Source organism: Mauremys mutica, chromosome 1 (genome assembly GCF_020497125.1).
Source record: "Mauremys mutica isolate MM-2020 ecotype Southern chromosome 1, ASM2049712v1, whole genome shotgun sequence".
Taxonomy (NCBI): Eukaryota; Metazoa; Chordata; order Testudines; family Geoemydidae; genus Mauremys; species Mauremys mutica.
The window spans coordinates 233,732,918-233,754,538 of NC_059072.1; the positions used below are offsets into that span (position 1 = coordinate 233,732,918).

At 40.1% G+C, this 21,621-nt stretch overlaps 1 protein-coding gene across 1 annotated transcript in view; it reads left to right on the forward strand.

Annotated features, from left to right (window-relative positions):
• Positions 1-21,621, forward strand: part of ANOS1 (anosmin 1) — a 193,380-nt gene that overhangs the window by 29,853 nt on the left and 141,906 nt on the right. The window contains exon 2 of the mRNA XM_045011751.1: positions 4,127-4,174. Within this exon, the coding sequence (XP_044867686.1) occupies positions 4,127-4,174 (48 nt within the window). The remainder of the gene's footprint in view (positions 1-4,126; positions 4,175-21,621) is intronic.

The following is a 21,621-nucleotide window of genomic DNA, read 5'->3' on the forward strand; positions in this document are numbered from 1 at the left end:
AACATCGGTCTCGGCACTGTTCTCTCACAGGACTTTGGAGGAGAAGAAAACCCAGTCCTATACCTAAGTAAGAAGCTATTCCTTAGATAAAAGTCATACTCAATTATTGAAAAGGAGGCATTAACGATCAAATGGGTGGTAGATGCCTTCAGATTTTACCTGTTGTGTAGCCACTTCTCCCTAATCACTGATCTGAATCCACCGTACACTGGATTCAGACCATGAGAGACAAGAACCCTCTTTTAATGAGATAGTATCTTGCATTACAACCCTATAGTTTCTGAGTAGAACACCAGACCACACTAACTCTGATTTCTTGTCACAAGAGATCGGCGATGGAGTCAACCCCCCCACCCCCACTTCCCTCTGAACAGCCATCCCATCATGAGGGGAGGGGTATGTGAAGGGACACACCCGCACACTGGGTAGGAGGAGGCTAATGAGCTATTCTGAGCCTGTGATGTGCTAATAAGGTGCATCTGCAAGGCTTCTTGAACCTGGAGGAGGAGGAGCCTAAAAGGGGAAACTTACCACAGGCCTGTATTAAACACAGATAGCTAACTCCTTCCCTATGCAATTTGAATCCCAGTTTCTGCAAATTAGAGAAAGTTAAACAGATGTAGAGAATGCTATTCCCTGTTCAAATGGATTTATTTCCATATTCCTGAAGATGGATTGCCTGTCATTTTTGGTTAGGTAAAAAGGAATCCCCAAGACCCTATAAGAAATTCTCATTGATGTATTTATGCTGTATATAGAGATATACATGCAAACACCATAAACACAGTTAATTAGTAAGTGAGGGAGTGGTGGGAGAGTGTTATATCAGTTAGGAGAAAGTGCTGTTTCACAGCATATAAATGTTTAGGCTGCAGAGATTGCTGACAGGTTAATGAAAAATGTTGGGAATAAGATGCATGTATGAGCTGCATTTGTAGTGTTGTAAACTCATGCCATCCCCTTAATGTTTGCCTTAGCAGCAGCTATTGGTCTGTCTACTCAGTAGCTCTGTTTCATGCAGGGGACAGGCTGTCATATGAAGGACTTGTTTCTACGCTTCTCTCTCCATTTATGGGGCTTTCATTTTTGATAGAAGAAGCTTTTGAAGAATAGGAGTTTCAATCAAAAGTGAATCAAAGATTGCAGAAAGGTACAGACTTTCAAAAATGATAATAGGGACATAGGGATTGTCATAATAGATCAGACAAGTGGTTCATTTAGCCCAGCCTCTTATCTCTAGCAGTGTCATGTATCAGATACTTCAAAGGAAGGTTCAAGAAACCTCATAATGGAAAATTATGGAATAAGATGCCAATGAGGGAAGTTATTTTTGTCATGGCTTGCCTCCATAGCTGGCAGTTTCCAGTTGCTTTGGAGGGATATTGTGATAATACTTATTAAAAGTACTTCCCTGTTCCAGGCCATGGATAGAAACAAGGTTCTTGAACCTTTCAGTGCTTTGCATGCTTACAAATCCTCTGATCTGGCAAGGTGCTAAGAACTTTCTGTACACTGCTGGATTCCCTCTGTTTCCATTTACTATGGAGTGGAAGGCACAGAACACCTGTGCTTTGTATCTTGAAGGATCATCCCCAATGACATTACTGGCTGGGCAACTCGATAGTAGTGCAGTGTGCATGCACACCTGTCAGAACCAAAGCATCTAAATATCTTTGTCAGTTTCTTTATAAATACTTGTTTTTCATGTTTTCATCAAGAGCTTGAATTATGTACTTGTAATATTTCCAAGGCAAATGGCTTTGTCATCTTTCACTTTCTAATCACTTGCATTTGAATTTTTGGTTCACTTGTTTTAAAATTCAGAAGGAAATTTTCAAAGGCAATCTGGCCTTAAATGTACAGGTCAAGTACAATGGTCAGATCATGGTCCCATTAAAATCAACGGTAAAACTCCCATTGTATTAAGTGGGACCTAGATTTGACTCTATAGAAATACAGATAATGCAAGAGAATCTAGCAGGTAAAATCTCCAAGCTAAAATTCAGGAATTCAGATACTTTGAAACATAAAGTTCTATCCAGATGGGTTTTCATTTAAAAAAATCACTTCTTGAATGTAAATGCTATTTGTATTAGTCATTTGCAAAGGGAGAGGAATCAGGGTTTAGAATTCTAGTTTCCATATTGTTCAAATAAAGCACTGAAAAATTGCTCTTTCACCTCATAAAGTACAGTATAACATTCAGTACATGTTAGTTTGTATGCAGCCGACTCTGCTAAGTGATGGTTTTATGTGGCTCTGAACTTAGACTTGTTTTTTAATTGAACACATACTAGTTTACAGTAGGAAAATGCAAATGTTTGTAGATGTAAAACATTAAAAAGAAGGAAAGCCATCCATCTGGATATTTGTTGAGGTATTGTTCCAAGTACCAGATACAATTAAAAAACAAGAGTGCTTTTTTGTTTCAATAGAAGCGGCTGCCTGACTAGGAAATAAAACAATAAGTTGCTACTAATCTGTTGTTGCCATCATTGCTATTTCTGTTACTTTTTTACGTGAAGAAGTAAGAAAATGAAAGTAGCATGTAAAATACTGCTTTAACATTTCCAGCGGCTAGATTTGTAAAGGGAATCAATACATTCTAGAGTGACATTGAGGATAACAGGGGTTGGACTAGATGACCTCCTCAGGTCCCTTCCAACCCTGATATTCTATGATTCTATGATAACACTAAAGCATTCCCACTTGTGTGTGTTCTTTATAGAGATCCTAAAGTTTTATTTCAACTATTTATGTCTTTTTAAGGAGTTGTGCATGACTTCTGGTTTTATATTTAACTATTCTTGTGTCTATAAACATTGTAGCTAGTAAAATTCTAAAATAATCACAGCTAAATATGAGATTGTATGTATGAAGCAGGGTTTTTATAGTAGATAATTGTGAAGATGAAAAGGCAAATGCACATAAAATATTGAAATCAAATTATATGAATCAAGAGCCTTTTAAGACTGCTACTAAAATGAGCTTTGGATAAGTGGAGTACCGGTTGCTCATCTTTATATATATCATCTTCTTAGATATTCTAGCAAATAGCTGTGATGCTAAAAACATTTACTCTGCCATAATTCTTGTTAATTCAGTGTTTTTAGTATCTGTCCCTGTACTTCATAATGGGCTGATCCAAAGCCCGTAGAAATCAATGGACACATTTAAAGTGACTTCAGTGGGCTTTGGATCAGGTCCAGTATGCAGGTCCAAATTCAGAAAGTGTATGTACTGTGTCCCACCACCATCCTCTCTCTGTTTTATTCACATAAATGTGGAAATGAATGTTTATAATTCAAGTCCTAGCCAAGCAAAGCGCTTAAGCATGTGCTTAGCTTTAAACATGCAAGTTGTCCTGTTGATGTCTGAGACTATTCATGTGTTTTCAATGCTTTTGCTGTATCAAGGCCTTCGTATCTGCTTTAAGGGAAAAAATGGACAAAATGATTTTCTTTCCTGTGCTTTTATCCGCAGACCCCACTATGCAGAGTAGGTGAAAAATAAGAGATGAGATTTGGGAATTTTAGGTAAACTTGGACCCCCCAGGGAGGAAGGACGGTAGTGGTTTTAATCCACCTTTGCATTTTATCAGTCGTGAGCTACTTTGGGGGCTGTAGAGACCCCTGTCGTAACTTAGATGCCCTAAGAGCTTGTCAGAGTTACACCAGCCTCCCCTGTCAGCTGGAGCACTGCCTAGAATCTCCACAGTGCTGCCTGATATGCTCTGACACATTCCTCCTGTTCTCAGTTCTGCCCCTCAGCATGCCTCTACAATCAGTGCTGGGTGGGGGAATCCTCAGAAGGCAGCCTTATCGCTGGGTTCCTCTGTGCCTATGCTGGGGGAACTCTCTCCCAGTTGTAACCAGGGCTTTTAAGGGACCTTTATGCCATGCTAGGTCTTTTACCCAATGTAAAGGGGCCAACGCAGGGATGGGGACCTCACCCAATAACAACTAAACAATTGTCGGGATTGTTACTGATACTGGGCTTATATTGTAACATCAGTTTCCAAACAGAATTAGAAGAGAAGTTCAGCCTAAAAACTGATGGCATGATCTGGGCAATTTTTAATGACATATTTAATATTAATATATATATTTTTCTTTTTCTTTTGCAGAACAATGGCTCCCTCGTTTGGTGCCAGAATCATAAACAGTGTTCAAAGGTACGTGCTTCTTTAACTACCCAGAAGCTTTCACTCTTTTTTTTTGGAAATGAAACTTGTCTTTGACTTTAAGAAACTTGTCTTCTGAAGGAGCTGGTAAAGTTTTCTTCTGAAAAACACTCGCTATGATAAAACATAGTCCTGTGATCTTTATAGGCAGATAAAGCACCCAGAGAGCCATATCCTCTGCTGGTGGAAATGGGAATAGGCCTATATCAGAGGTGGGCAAACTACGGCCTGCAGGCCACATCCAGCCGATGGGACCCCCCTGCCCGGCCCCTTAGCTCCTGTCCTGGGAGGCTATCTCCCGACCCCTCCCCCGCTGTTCTCCCTCCCCTGCAGCCTCAGCTCAGCTCATTGCACCGCCAGCCACCGGTGCTCCAGGCCGCACAGTAAGAGGGCAGGGGAATTCGGGGTGGTGGTCAGAGGTTGGGGGTATGGATAGGGGTTGGGGCAGTCAGAGGGCGGGGAACAGGTGGTTTGAATGGGGGCAGGGGTCCCGGGGGGGCAGTCAGGAAGGAGATGGAGGGGCTGGATGGGGTGGCGGGGGGCAGTCAGAGGCGGATGGTCTGGGGGCGGTCAGAGGACAGGGAGCAGGGGGTGGTGGATGGGGCAGGAATCCTGGGGCGGAATCAGGGGATGGGGAACGGGGGGGTTTGGATGGGGTAGGAGTCCCGGGGGGGCTGTCAGGGGGCGAGAAGCGGTGAGGGGAGGGTTGGATAGGGGTTGGGGGCTGGGCCATATCTGGCTGTTTGGGGAGGCACAGCCTCCCCTAACCAACTCTCCATACAATTTTGAAAACTCGATGTGGCCCTCAGGCCAAAAAGCTTACCCACCCCTGGCCTATAGCAATCTGGAATTATGCCTGTGTACACCGACTGAAAATCTGACCCATAATTTCTATCTGACGCAATGTTTTAGAGAAGTGAGTGAAGCAGCCAATCTTGTTAAAGTGTACGTCCAATAACTCTGAAATACTCCAACATTAGACATTTAGTTCAGTTGGATGCTTAATATACAGCATAGGATTGAATTTCTTTGACAAAATTCTTTCACAAATCCCAGTGACTCTACTGTTACCCTTTCTCAAGATGACTCTTTGACCCCAAAAGCTTAGGGGGTAAGTGAGCTAATAACCAACTGATTTTGCTGGACAAGAATTTTGCTAGGTTGCCTGGAGAGAAGGAACAATGCTTCAGCAGAGTTAGAGGGTTAAAGTGGAACTGCAGGGTCTAGTCACTGACTGCTCTTTTCATAAACACACAATGTTAGATGCATCCATTTCCTACCTTAGTAATTCACCTGAAAACTGTGAAGAATGGGCAATGAGGAACTGTGGAAAAAAGGCTACAGACCCTAAATCTCCATGATGATGTAGGCCTACAATAATTTAGGCATTGAATCATGTAGTGATCTATATTCGCTGTTTGTTCCCTGATAGATTTACTATAAATGGGGTCAAAACCCAGTAGCATTATAATGGAATAGATCACTTACTAAAGAGGTGCATTGGTTAGTTGACATAGCTGAGTGTACTATGTTTTATGAAACCCAGACTTCCCATATGCAAAAAGGTTTGTGCATTACTGTTTTAATGTAATCTGCTTAAATGCTGATGCTAATATTAGCTCTCGCATATGGTGATCCTTGGTATATATTGTATCAACATCTCCACAGTAAGAATTTTAGATCATGTAGGGTCTAATCCAGCTCCCTTTGAAGACAATGACATTTTTCCAATTGATGACGCTGGAGGATCAGTTCCTTATTGAGTATGCTATTGCATGAAAATCAAAATACAACATAGAAAGATTATTAGTCTTATCAATGATAAAAATGCTATATTTGTAAGTTATATTGGCTGCACATGAACAGTAGTATGTTGGGATCAGAAGAAAGAGTGAAAAATATTCCTACTAGCTCTTCTCAATTTCAATACTCAGCCATCCTGAATTCTCAAGGAAACAGGTTCTACTTGTTACACTGTTACAGAGAAACCTCACCACCCATAAAAGAGGTTCATTCAGAGTATGTGATACATCATAATTAAATCACCTCCTTAAGAATATGCAGGGACTTTCACATCCTTTCAATGATCTTGATGTCGCTTTCCCTTTTTATTACTGAGGCTGATACTGTACCTCTGCTAATCTCTGAAAGAAACTCACTGAATGGCTTTTGTCTGCATGAAAAAAGAAGGAAACAAACAAAAATGTGGCTCAACTGCTAAAACAGGGCAGAGGTTAAATGAACATCCATTTGAGTCAGTGCCAAGTGCATAGCAGCCATACAACATATATCTTATCTAGCATGAATTTGAGGGCAACCTTTAGATTGAATTACTGTCCTGAAAGGAATGAAAGACTGAATGTTCCAAGTTAAGATTTTTTTTTTAAACTGAAAACATGGCTATTATTCACATCTTGTATTGCGTAATACTTAGAGTGCACATGATAGCTTGTCTTATCATTCCCTAGTAGGTAGGAGGGTAACATAAATATTTTGCATAACAACAATAGGTTTGGCATTTATAAGGAAAATAAATAAATACGTATAGACTGTATTCCTAGTGGTGCTGAGTCCATGGGAAATATGATTTCCCAGAAGGTTTTTGCAGCAGGATTTACCCCATCATATTTTGCAATTTATAATTAAATAGATGAGATTTCAAAGCAGTGTGAGGGATTTTGCCAGACATCTTCTCTCCATATTCCCTCCACTGCTCTGGTCATCTCAGCCAAAGAGTGTAAAATGAAGACAATTTTTTAACATTTCAGAACAAATTTTTAAAAGTTCACCACCCAACTTTCACAGTGCACCTTTAGTTTTGTTCCCACCGTCCTTACGGGCACAGTTTTGTGGGGCAAATAACTATAGGCACAAGCAATGGCAATAGATGTTACCTTTTACCTTGTTAGCAAGTGCACTCAGATAGTTACATATTAAAATGACGTCATTTGCCACCACAACTATTTGCATCTCATATATGACAGAGAAGTTTGTCAAGAAATCATGTCAGTAGCGCACTGCATCTCTCTGAGAGACTGTGTGGTTAATTCATTGATTTATTTTTACATTCCATTATTTAAATTAATGAAGTTATTTTAATCAAATCTGTAGACAATTTTAGAGAAAAAGGAAATTGGGTAGTAAAAACAACAGATTTGAAAGGCCTTGGAATGATCAGGCACATCCCTTGTGTTTTGTACTTGTGCATTCCTTACCACCTAGATGTTTTACATCAAATATTTAACTTACGATTTCCTAACTATTTAAAATCCATTACACATGATGAGAAAAGTAAGAGATAAAAGAGAACAATTAGGTCTTCCACTTTGTCTCCCCATGAGGATTGTTCCCCTATCTTATATTTTTCTAGAGTTTTCTTCATTGTAGGGACAGATCATTCTCTCCTGTGGTAAAACCTACGTGTGGGAGCTTTGGGGAAGAAAATGCCTCTCCCCCAAATCATTCTGTCGGGGCGGGGGGGACTTAAGTTTTCGCCTCATTGTAAAGGCCATGGATCCCTGTTTTAGCCTCTGGTTGGCCTAGGATTGGCCCCCATGCCTCTTCTGAATTCCGTCTAGTAGTAGCTTGGCACAGCTGAAGACTGAATCCATAAACCTTCTACATCATTTTGTGTATATGTAGTATCTAAATAAAACTTCAGCTTATTGCCATTCTAAGGAAATATTGTGTACACCTTTAATGCTGCTGTTTTTCTTTTTAAGGAAGCTCTTTATAAGTTCAACACAGTAATTAACAAAATACAATGGAAATTCATATTGTTGATCTCACTAACTCGTTACAGCGAGATATTATATCAATATCCTCTGATACCAATGTGTGGGATAGTCTTGGTGGCTTGAAAACAGGAAATGTAAATTGAATATACCTGAGAACCATTATTTTTTTTCAAAGAGATGCAAATGTAATGAACAAAATTGATTACAGTTCTCACAGGACCAACTATAGACCAGTTATCCCAGTCTCAAATGACCATTTATTTTTTGTTATTTTAATAGAACAGGTCACAAAAGCATGATTATGAATGGCAAGATATGTACCACTGGTTTCGTATGTATGATTTGATCTAATAAGATATCTCCAGTGACCCATTTCACAAGATAAAACTGAAGAGCACATTTGAAGACACTCTCCTACTTGAATATTAATAGATGGGCAATTTCAAAACTGTTAGTGGCCTTTTATAATCATTAAGACAATCCCCATAACTACAGAATAAATAAAAATAAAGAAATTACTGTTATTCATTGAACACACCCACTGCCAGCATGGACTCCAGCGTCTTCATTTTGGACTCTTGCATCTGCACAGATTTCCATGGAAGTCAGAGGGACTCCAGGGGGTGTTGGGGACTGTCTGTATGAATCCCATTGCAGACCTGAGACAGCAACTGGTAACATGTCCGATGATAGAGACTGTAGGCCTGACTATTCTCTCACTGAAGTCAATGGGAGTTTTTTCACTGACTTCCATGGGAGAAGGATTGGGATCTGTTTATTGTTTTAATTTCCTGTTATCATTTCTATTTAATTTTCCACATTTTTTGTTTTCTTTGTTAGAAAATATTCCCTATATATTATTGTTTGGTAATTTTGCTTTTCCTTTTTCCTACATTTCTCTTTCCTGTCTCTCTTAATCTTGCCACTCTCTCTTTATGGAAAGACAGTTGTTAAATGGTAAAGCAGTCACATACATACAAAGACTTCAGAGTCCATATATCAGGTTCTTAGCAGTATGGGTGAGTTTACTGGATTGAAAGTCCCTCTGGAACACATCCCCAGCTTGGATGGGTCATTCAGTCCTTTGTTCAGAGCTTCAGTTTGTGGAGAAGTTACTCCAGAGGTAGGAAGCAGGATTGGAGACAAACAAGATGATGCAGCTGCCTTTTATATTCCTTTTGCGATGTGGCTTATACTTTCTGTGTTCCAAAACCAAGCTTTACAGCACATGGCATGGAAAGTCCTTAGAGTTCTGGCTGACTCATAAGATGTATCCCCTAGTTCCTTTCAATGGGTTTGTTGTGCAGTTGACCCTTCCTGGGCCATCAAACAGGCTAGGCAGTGCTGATGCCAGTCTGTCTGGGGGTGTCACCCAGAAACACAGCACAAGTTTGGAAATACAGTTATACCCTACATATCTGTAACTCATGATACAAAGGAGATACAAACATATAAACAAGATTATCATACTTGGCAAATTGTAACATTTTTCCAGATACCTTACATGGCATATCTGTCATGATTCATCATAATTTTAAAGTACTGGCGTCCATAATATCATAAAGTGTTTCACATATACCATCACACTAGCCACCAAGGTGTCAGAGAGAAGGAAAGTCAGAGAGGAATCTTGGCAGTTTGTAACTACCAGAATGTCACTACCAGGACACAGGCAGTCTTATCTAGCAGTCAGAGTAGGAGTTTAGAGCCTTGCCAGGTCAGATACTAGGAGATCAGAGTCTGAGATATGCCAGAGGGCAGACCAAGAGTCAGGTGTCATGAGGCAGGCAGAGGCAGGTTACCAGGAGATCAGAGTCAGGCAGCAGGAGCAGGCAGTGCAAGGGAAACACTACTGAACTGGGGTAACCCAGTTTCATGGACAACTTCCTGTTCTTGTGCTTGGTTTAAATAAAAGAAGGAAACCAATCAGGACCCCCAGTATTCTGCCAATCAGATCCCTGGACTGGAGCCCTCTGTTAAAAATCAATGGTTATAACCTATTTGAAGGATTGGGCTGGCAAAAGGAAAGGGGTCTGGCACTCTTTGTAAAAAATGGCATTACCTGTTTCCGAGTCACTGAAAACTCGGAAGAAAATTATCTTGAATGCTTATTGATCAATGTCCTAGCAGATAAAGCACAAGATGGGGGTATTAATAGGTATCAGTTACAGATCACCAAATTACACTAGAGAACAGGATGACCTGTTCTTTATGCACCTACCTATAATGCATAGGGGAAAAAGCTGCATAATCATAGGGGATTTCAATCTGAGTGACATACATTGACAGTCTTATACCGCCAGTATGAAAACGTCCTCAATATTATAGATAATATTTCTTAATATTATAGATGACAAATTCCTAACTCAAAAAGTGTTGCATCCAACATGGAGGAATTCTATATTGGACCACCTTATCTTGACAAAATTGACCGGAATTGGTCACAAAACTAAAAATTAATAGTATCTTAGGCACAAGTGATCATGACTTGATCACGATTATAATGTGCAAACAGAATGAAGTCCAAATCAATAATAATTAAAAAAAAATACTTGGTGCTTCAGTCTAGTTGAAAAGGGTATAACATGACCCAATGTCTGGATGTTAACGCTAGATTAATTCAGTCTGGAAATAGGGCATACATTTTTAAAGTGAGAGTAATTAACCATTGCAGGGGTTCTCAGACTTTTGGACTGGGGACCCCTTTCACATAGCAAGCCTCTGAGTGTGACCTCCCCCCCCTTATACATTAAAACCACTTTTTTATATATTTAACACCATTATAAATGCTGGAGGCAAAGTGGGGTTTGAGGTGGAGCCTGACAGCTCACGACCTCCCATGTAATAATCTCACGACCCCCTGAAGGGTCCCGACCCCAAGTTTGAGAACCCCTGAACCATTGGAACAATTTAACGAGGGTGGGGTGGATTCTCCATCACTGACAAATTTTAAATCAAAATTGGATGTTTTTCTAAAAGATCTGCTCTAGGAATTCTTTTGGGGAAGTTCTATGGCCTGTGTTACACAGGAGGTCAGAGTAGATGATCGCAATGTTCTCTTCTTGCATTGGAATCTATGAATCTAAACTTGTGCTCTCCTAGACAAAGCTGTGAAAGTAACACTGGTCTACAATTTTTGAGAAGTCGTCTGCTTCAGAGATAAAATGTGATATTTATTATGTATTTTGATGTGCTGAATTCAAATCTGACAATTAAAACAACTGATTGGCTACTGTTTCTAAGATATTTAAGTTTTTACATTTTATGTCTATGTATATTGTGTAGATAGTAGAGTTTTAATCATAAATTGTAAACCTAGGTCTTTTCATGTGTTTATGGTTGCTTTACATGATAATATTTCACCTGTCCTGTTTATGTAACACTTTAAAAATCAGCAAAAGGGTTATATAAATAAAATGTATTATGAAACAAAAGGCAAAAAACTATTATGTACATAGTTTAGTCCTATTCAGTGTCTACTCGGTGCTTCTTGGCTTGTCTCTTGTATTCATTAAATGGAGCATCTCTTGTCACTGTCCAGCAATAGTCTGCAAGCATTGATGGACTCCATTTGCCCTGATAGCGTTTCTCCATTGTTGCAATGTCCTGGTGAAATCGCTCGCCGTGCTCGTCGCTCACTGCTCCGCAGTTCGGTGGAAAAAAATCTAGATGAGAGTGCAAAAAATGTATCTTTAGTGACATGTTGCAACCAATTCCTTTTGTATGCCTCGAGGAGGTTTTCCACCAACAACCTGTAGTTGTCTGCCTTGTTGTTTCAGAGAAAATTTATTGCCACTAACTGGAAGGCTTTCCATGCCGTCTTTTCCTTGCCACGCAGTGCATGGTCAAATGCATCATCTCAAAGAAGTTCACGAATCTGAGGACCAACAAAGACACCTTCCTTTATCTTAGCTTCACTTAACCTTGGAAATTTTCCACGGAGGTACTTGAAAGCTGCTTGTGTTTTTTCAATGGCTTTGACAAAGTTCTTCATCAGACCCAGCTTGATGTGTAAGGGTGCTAACAAAATCTTCCTTGATTCAACAAGTGGTGGATGCTGAACACTTTTCCTCCCAGGCTCCAATGACTGTCGGAGTGGCCAATCTTTCTTGATGTAGTGGGAACATCATCTTGCACGACTATCCCATTCGCAGAGAAAACAGCAGTACTTTGTGTATCCAGTCTGCAGACCAAGCAAGAGAGCAACAACCTTCAAATCGCCACAAAGCTGCCACTGATGTTGGTCATAGTTTATGCACCTCAAAAGTTGTTTCATGTTGTCATAGGTTTCCTTCATATGGACTGCATGACCAACTGGAATTGATGGCAAAACATTGCCATTATGCAGTAAAACAGCTTTAAGACTCGTCTTCAATGAACAGTCTCCACTCATCTGGATAGTGAACGATGTTGAGGGCTGCCATCACACCATCGATGTTGTTGCAGGCTACAAGATCACCTTCCATGAAGAAGAATGGGACAAGATCCTTTGGACGGTCATGGAACATGGAAACCCTAACATCACCTGCCAGGAGATTCCACTGCTTTAGTCTGGAGCCCAACAGCTCTGCCTTACTCTTGGGTAGTTCCAAATCCCTGACAAGGTCATTCAGTTCACCTTGTGTTATGAGGTGTGGTTCAGAGGAGGAGGATGGGAGAAAATGTGGGTCCTGTGACATTGATGGTTCAGGACCAGAAGTTTCATCCTCTTCCTCTTCCTCGTCTGACTCAAGTGAGAATGATTCTGGTGCATCAGGAACCGGCAGTCCTTCTCCGTGGGGTACTGGGTGTATAGCTGATGGAATGTTTGGATAATGCACAGTCCACTTTTTCTTCTTTGACACACCTTTCCCAACTGGAGGCACCATGCAGAAGTAACAATTGCTGGTATGATCTGTTGGCTCTCTCCAAATCATTGGCACTGCAAAAGGCATAGATTTCCTTTTCCTGTTCAACCACTGGTGAAGATTTGTTGCACAAGTGTTGCAGCATATGTGTGGGGCCCACCTCTTGTCCTGATCTCCAATTTTGCAGGGAAAATAAAGGTGATAGGCTTTCTTAACCATAGTGGTTATACTGCGCTATTGTGATGCAAAAGTCACTTCACCACAAACATAGCAGAAGTTATCTGCACTGTTCACACAAGTACGAGGCATCTCTGCTCACTTTGGCTAAACAGAAATGTGTCCCTTTGCAAAATCAAACACTGACAAATAAGAGAGCACGACACTGTATGATTTCTACAGCTGATATAGGGCAATTTGTTCAGCAGAGTGATGTAAGCTTCGTTATGATTGCATCATCCATGACTTCTAGGAATAACATGATGCAATTCATATCATGTATGACGCAATACCAGCTTCAGATTGCATCATTCATTGTTTTGCCTAAAAAGCAAGTACTGTCCAAACCCAGTCATAGATTTATTCATAGATCCAGTCAAAGATGTATTTTAGTCATTTCTGGTTTAAATTGAGATCCCTTCCCTTTATAACTCACTTATCCTCCACTATTCCCAAGTCAAGGGTCGTATATACTGACCCAATAGCATAACTTGAAAACTAGAGCCAATCAACAATTTTAAGCATCATTTTCGTTCTCTGTGACCCAGAATTAGTAAAGTTTGACTACATTTATTTCAGAAGCATTTTGGCTGTAGAGCAGTGTCAGAATAGTTTGGCTCCAGGTAAGTGATCCACTTTGATAACCGAAGTAAAAGTGACAATTTTCTAGTGAGAACTGGGATTTTTTTTTCTGCAAAGAAAGGGCATACAATTGTAATTCCATCCTGGGATATTTTTGACATAAGCATGTCAGTATGAATGGTAAATACCCATATTTAGCCTACTATAAGCTGTCTCTTGAATAATCATTGGATGTGTATGTCTACACTGCAGAAAACAAAACAAAAACATGGTATTGAGTTTGAGAGCTCAGGTCAACTGACTCGAACTTGTGGGGCTTGTGCTATGGGGCTAAAAATAGAAGTGTAGTCATTCCCACTTGAGCTGAAGCCCAGGCTCTGAGACATATCCCCTCAGAGAGGAGGTTGAGAAAGGTGACTTGGGCCAGGCTTTCCCCTGACTGCAACCCACACTCCTCAGCTGGAGCCATCCCACTCTTAGAAAACAGACTTCTGCTGCCAACTAATATTGTCATTCCTATAACTCAAGTAGTATCAGTTTGATCAGGGTTAAAAGCCTGCTGATAACACATGATATGGGAGTTATTATAGCTGCACATAATATAAATTGTACATACACACAGAGAGGGGAAATTAAAATAACCTGATTTAGATTGCAAAGTCAAGCATTCGAAAGTTAGGAAATGCCATGGGATCCCTGCCTTATTCATTCTTCTTCTTTAATATGGCTTCAAAGCAGCAATATTAGATGTCCAAGTCTAGGCTGGGGGATCCAGTTGATTGCTTCAGGTGACATGGAGTGGATGGCAGAGATACCACTGGGCTATGATTATTTAGGACATTGATTGATGAGGAGTATAAAAATATTGCTAGAGCATGCAGGAGTGTAATCAGGAAGGCCAAGACACAATTGGAGGAGAGGCTGGGGGAACTGGGCTTATTTAGTCTGCGGAAGAGAAGAGTGAGGGGGGATTTTGATAGCAGCCTTCAACTACTTGAAGTGGGGTTCCAAAGAGGATGGAGCTGTTCTCAGTGGCAGCAGATGACAGAACAAGAAGAAATGGTCTCAAGTTGACTTTTTAGTGAGGTTTGGTTTTAGCCACCAATATAAGAAATATTCTTCCATGATTTTATGATCCTTAGCTGGAATTTGCTCTGAGGTCGGTAAATCCCATGCCAGTGTGGTCAAAGCATCATCATCTGCATAGACAAATTTCCATAATGATTTTCAGGAAGGCTGCTGGTGAAAATATTAAACAGGATCATGCAAAGACTGATCCCTATGGTAGGTCATCATTAATAGCATATGGCCTGCTGACTGGGTCACCAAGGGAAACATGAAACCTGTGATTGGTCAGAATGTATCAGTAGAATGTTATTGTTGCATTGCATGGGATAATTTTTCTGGCTTTTAGGAGGAGGCCATTGCTCCATATGGCAGATAAGTCTAAGAAAGCTGCCCCTGGCTTGAGTTTTCCTTGGAATCCGACTTCAGTGTCTGTTCTTAAGGCTAATACTTGGTCAGTACAGCTGTAGCCTGGTTGGAAATCCGCTTGTTCATTTGGTAACATTGTGACAAGCAGCCTAATTCTTGTTAGTAATATTTTCTCCATGAGCTTGTATAATGTGCAGAGGAGTAATACAGGCCAGTACAATGAGGGATTGACAATGTCAATGACCATAGCCTTATGCCAGATCCTCAGGACAAGCCCTAAGGAATGGATATCGGAGAACAGTGCTGTGAGCCATTCCTGTCCCTTGGCTCTGAGGTTTTTCAGAAATTCCACGAAGACACCTTCAGGTACTGCAGCTTTCCTGCCTTTGGTGAGTGGAGGCCTTATTTACCTCCTCAACAATGCAGGGCACTGATAGAGGGGAGGAGGCAGGCAGTGAGGTCTCTGTGCACTTTGCCTTTAATAGACTTGTCCCCTGGTGGTTTTGAATTCATAAGGAGCATTCAGGGTTTTGATGTTTCACTGGGTTTGCAGCCCCAAGCTGAGGCAGCAATAGCCAAGCTTTGTGGCTGGCGTGAGTAAAGTCCAGAGCTCCAAAGAGCTCGATGCATCTTTGATGGTACACTGAATTCAGTGACTCTAATAGGGGTGTTGCAGTGTTCGAGTTACCAGACATTTGGTATTGCTTTAATAGCCTTTCTGTTTCTGGTTTCCAGTATGGGAATTATCCTTTTCAATACCCATGAGACATATTTTTCTTGCAGGTCTTCAGACAAACTGGGTAAAATGATCAAAATTTTTGGGCTTTGTTAGGATTGCGTGTCTGGTGGCCTTACTGGTCACAGTGAATTCTAGCTAGGATTGCTGGGAGTTCAGGGCCAATGGGGATGATCACCAGTCAATGCTGTCTGAGTGGGAAGTTGCTAAGAATAGTTCTGGAGGCATTCTGAGGGATTCCAAACTAGTCTTTGGTGAGGAAACAGAGACCAATCTCTGTTCTAACAGGCAGAATGAAAAGTGCCTCTGTCCTTTGCATCGAAAAGAAGGTGCATGTCTTTGTCTGATGTCCAATCTGCAGTATCATTACTATTATAGCCCGTGTTGTCTGGTGGCTATCGAAATGATCACTCATGTAGCTGGGTGATAGGCTGTTGGTAATGGGGGAGAAAGCCAGTCTGTATTTGATGGTTTATACACCTTAACCACTATTATCTTGCCAATTCTTATTGAGATGGTGATGATTCTGAGGTTGCTCCTGGCATCTCCCATGGCATAATCCTTGATGACTTGCTTGATGTATGTGGCAAGGCTGTGTTTCAGGTGATGGAGGGAGACAACAAAATTGTAGCCGGCAATATGGCAGTGTGATTCTTGGGCATCATCTTTGATATGGGCTTCTTGCAGGGTGATATCAATCATATCTTGAATGACGCAAGCTAGGTCATAGTTTTTAGATCAGGACATAACTTTGATGTTCAGTTGGCAAATTCATAGAATGGGGGCCTATGGTTTTTTTGAAGTGGCTCTGAGAAGAATCCTTTTTGCAAATTAACTGTTTCCATTGCTGTTCAATCCAGGACTTCACTGGGTGATATTTGGATGTTGATTTGATGGCATTAGCTGTGCCTTAACATGTAACAGGGCAGATCATGAGAAGCCAGTCATCACCTGTCACCCTCATTCAGTGCCCAGATTGGAGTACATACAGGCAGAATTAAGACTGCACTGTAATAATACTGACACTTCTGACTTTTGAATGCTTAACTTTGCAATCTAAATAAATGTTCTATTAACTTCCTTATTTTGTGTGTAATAAATACATTTATACTGGGCATAGACATTACTGGGGCAGGGACTGTCACTTGATACATATTTATACAGCGGGGTCCTGACATAGATGGCCTCTAGTCACTATCACATAAATGTTAAATATGCATTTTAGGACAGGAAATAAAGAATAATATAATATTCAAATGAAATTGCAGGGGAGATTTAGATTGGCAAGATGCAATTATGCAAGATGGATATGGCCAAGGCTAGACATATAAGTTCTGAATTACAATTAGTTATGTAGCTGCACTGTAGCTTAAAATAAACAATACTGTAACTTTGATTATACAAGTTTCAACTCATGCCCAACACTAAGGTTTCTTCTTCTTTGATATGTGGTTATAACCCTCATTAGCATTCTAAGAATTATAATCTACATTGTCTCTAAATACCAAATAATTCATTTTTTATCTATTCTTATGAAGGCAGTGGCAAAAAAAAAAATCTTTTGTTTAAAATCCCATTAATTGTAATGTACAGATGACTAGACAGACAGAATACCTAACATTGTCAGGTCAGACATTTGTATTATTTCGTATTGGAGGTTGTTGATTTATTTGTTATCATTTTTACAGTTTAAAAAGAAGTAGCCTTTGTAATCCATAATCAATAATTGAAAATGATTTGAAAGGTTCAGATATATGCAATAATTAAAAAGGCCTCAGATAACCAAGCTTGACTTAGTTTATTAAGCAATTGTTAGTCAGCACATAACAGAAAATCTATGTTACTAAATCAAATCCGTTAGAACCTATCCCTGCAGCAGTGGTATGTCTGACTCAGTGATCTCAGCCTTTCCATTTCTGCCTCCCTGCATTCCGCCTGTCACGATTATAGATTCCTGGAGGTAGGGGGATGGAGGGCATCTACAGTTTTAGCTCCTAGCAGTGCTTCTCTTCTCTCCCATTTTAGTACATTTTGAGACTTTCTGCCATATTTCATATATTTATTAACTGCATATTTAACGTCTGCTGTTTACTCATTTTTTTGGTTGGTGGTGGTACCTGATGTTTGTATATTTCTGTCCACTGTGATTTAGACATTGCTGGCTAACGAAAACAACAGGGCACTGTATTAAAGGTCATTATATCTTTCTTAAGTTTAGCAGTCTTATATTTTCCCCCTCTTAGCATGACCCTCAAAGCATCATGGGGAAGACTGGCTTAAAAGCAACCCTCTAGTTATCAATGTTCTGTGAGTTGCTTTTCATATTTCTAAAATTAGACTTCAGGGACAAAAGTCCCATGCGCAGAATCTGATACTTGAAGTGTTGATCTCGGTTGTGGATTCTGTCCTCCTTTTGTCAGCAGAATTCCCACTGTCAGTGGAAATTTTACATACAGAGTCCTCAGTAGAAGTCTGCAGCGCAGAGAGAAGGATGTTGCCCAGTTACAGTAATCAGTGTATGCATGTTTTTCTTAAGCTATTCTTCTCCATCTTCACTTGTAATTCCCCAGTGTTTTTGACAGTGGAAAATAATATGCTGGATTTATTCTTTGAATAGCTGCTCTCATCTGGCAATTTCATTATACAGATCCTCAAGAGGAAATACAGGTTGCTTAACGGGTGTGGGAGGAAAAGCAAAAAATATTCTCCTCCATTTCATGACTGAAATCTTCTACGATACATGTTAACCCATTGCCTAGAAGCAAGGCATAATTTTTCTTGCAAATGCCATCTCTGATCTATTGCACACAAATTAAATACCCAATCCTGCCACATTTATTTATGTTGATTAGTACCTTACTCCATGTGTAGGCCCACTGAACACAAAGGGCCAGATTCTGATACCTTACTTTTGTTGCCTAGTACCCTCCTGAACAAATAGTCCTACTGAAGTAAATTGAACTATTTGTGTCATTCAGTGTGAGCCAGGTTATCAGAATCTGACCAGATTAGGCTAGTTGTGGAGGAAGAACTACTCAACATGAATAAGGGTGACAGTATCAGCCCTGAAGTGGTTTATTTGCACACAGGACAAGATTCTGCTTTAATTTTGCTTGGAATACCTGCACTGATTTCCCATCTGCTATCGCATCTAATTTAAACTTAGAAGCTCTACATAACTCTGCCTTTCCTTCCTTATTCTCCTTTCAGACTCCTCACATTGTTCCCTGTCTCCTTTGCTCTGCCAGTGCTCCCTGTTCATTTGTCTTGCTCACCCAATCACATCCCTGCCTTCTACGTATATATGCCCCTTATGCATAGTATGGCCTCCCTCTGCTCATCCACATTAACCCCTATATAAACCCCCTTAACAGCCCACTTCTGCTGTGCTGCTTACAACAAATCAAATTGAATTGTATATACATTGTATATAATTTGCCTATTTCAGAATAGCAGCCATATTAGTCTGTATCCGCAAAAAGAAGAGGAGTACTTAGAGACTAACAAATTTATTTCAGCATAAGCTTCCGTGGGCTACAGCCCACTTCATCAGATGCATAAAATGGAACATATAGTAAGAAGATATATATAAATACAGAGAACATGAAAAAGTGGAAGTAGCCATACCAACTGTAAGAGGCTAATTAATTAAGATGAGCTATAATCAGCAGGAGGAAAAAAAAACTTTTGTAGAGATAATCAAGATGGCCCATTTTAGAGCGTTGACAAGAAGGTGTGAGGATACTTAATATGGGGAAATAGATTCAATATCTGTAATGACCCCGCCACTCCCAGTCTCTATTCAAATTTGCCTATTGTCACTGTTCCCTTTCCCCTAACCTCTGTCTACATGTCTGGTCTTAGATTGTGAGGTCCTGAAAGCAGAGATCAACTTTCTCATGTGTTTGGAAAGTGCTGAACATTTATTGGTGGTTGTTTCCATAAATTAAAACAAACAAACAAACAAACCCTAATAATAATTGATACCAGTGCAAATCAAGAGTGACTCACTGAAATGGTGAAGTGTTGCAGATTTATACTGGTTTAATGGAAAGCAGAATTTGCCCCTGATGAGCGGGGAAGACCATTGTAAAAGGATCCTTTAAGTACAGGTCATTTTTGTTACAGATCCTTCTACAAGTTTCAAAATTCTTGAGCAGTTGAAGTTCAAAAGACCAGCAGGCTTAATTTAGCACTGTGTGTGCAGTGGCATTTACAAGGAGTGGAAATAAATGGGAATCATCATAATGCACCGTGAATCTCAATCTGACTTTCTTGTTCACTGCAGCCAAGACTCTGACAGTAGCCCTTGATTGACTGATCCAACTGTGAAGCTGAAAGGCCATTTTCAGTTTTCAGAATAGAGAGGATGTGTGAAAGACAAGATAAATAAGTTTACAAATGCAGCAGCCAAATAAACATTCTGCCTCAAAAGAGAAGGCTGATTTCTCTTTAGAATAACACACACTCCTGAATTTTCTCTATGAGGACTTGTTCCAGGCTTCCAACAGAGTCCTTGCCAAAGATAATGCAGGTGGAAAGATGACTTAATGGTTTAAACAGTTAGAGATTTGATGCACTCTTCCATCTGTCAAAGCCCACTGACATAAAATCTCACTGTTTTAATTTGTGCCTCCAGCATCCAATTCAGCCTGAAATGATGTCAGTGATTTGCCCTGCCCACAGTACTGTCATTCTTACGGTAAGCGTTCTGTGCACTCATGCTGGGAGACTTTTATCAGACATATTAGTGTGCATTTGAAGGATCATTAGCCAGCAGTAGCGGGAACATTCCAGGTTTCTTAGCCTAGAAACTCATAGCTCTGCTGGAAAGTATGCTGAGCCACTGTTATGTGCACTATAAACTTACAACACAGAAGGGTTGCTTTGTAAGATTTAAGAGAAATGGTGTGTATTCATGGAGTAAATCTATCATGATTTAAGTACCACCCATAAGAAGGTGAGAGAATGTGCATTTGATATTAGGCTTTTAAAAGGTGTGTGTGGGGAGGGAGGGGAATTAGGAGGAAAGTGTGAAAATTTCTGTTTTTGCTTTCCTAAACAAGGAGTTTTCTTTCATCTGGTGAAAGATTAGGAAAAGCCTTTCAGTAGAATCAGAGTTGATGGCATTTGCACAGACTGTGATATGAAAAATATATGAAGTAATCCTGACCATATGAAAAAATCTGGAGATAGATGCATTATGTAGTGGTTGCGTCCTGACAGATGTAATGGGTTTATCCACAATAATGTAGATAGGGCTGGTAGAGCATTAATGGTTTGAAGATTAGAGCTAAAGTGGTTAAAAGAAATAGGTTGACTGAAGTTTCCGGGTGCTTTTGATTTGGAAATAACAGAAAGTGCTTTGTAATGTAATGTTTTTGGTTTTTAGCTTTTGTTTCCATGCAGACATTAGTATATAATGGTGCTGTGATGTCAGCCATCAAGCCAGCAATAGAATAAAGAAGTTACTGGTTCAATGAGCTCTTGAAAAGAGGGCTTAAATGTGGGTTATATTTACAGTTGATCAAGCTCTTAGATTTGTAAATGTCAGTATTTCTGGTATCAAAAAGCAAAGATTGGCAAGAACAATTGGATTAGGAACATGGGAACTGCCATATTGGATCATGCCAGTGGTCCTTTTAATCTAGTATCCTGTTTCTAACAGGGGCGAGTTCTAGACTCTTCAGAGGCAAATATGGGAACTCTGCAGTTATGGAATAATCTGTCACCAGGGAAAATTTCTTCCTAGACTCCATTAGGCAGAGGTTGGTTTATGCCCTGTGATACGCAAGCTTATATCCCTTCCCAACTCCTGGTTTCAATTTTTTTTAAAATCCTTAATACTATAACACAGTGTATTCCTTTTATGATTATAAATGCCTA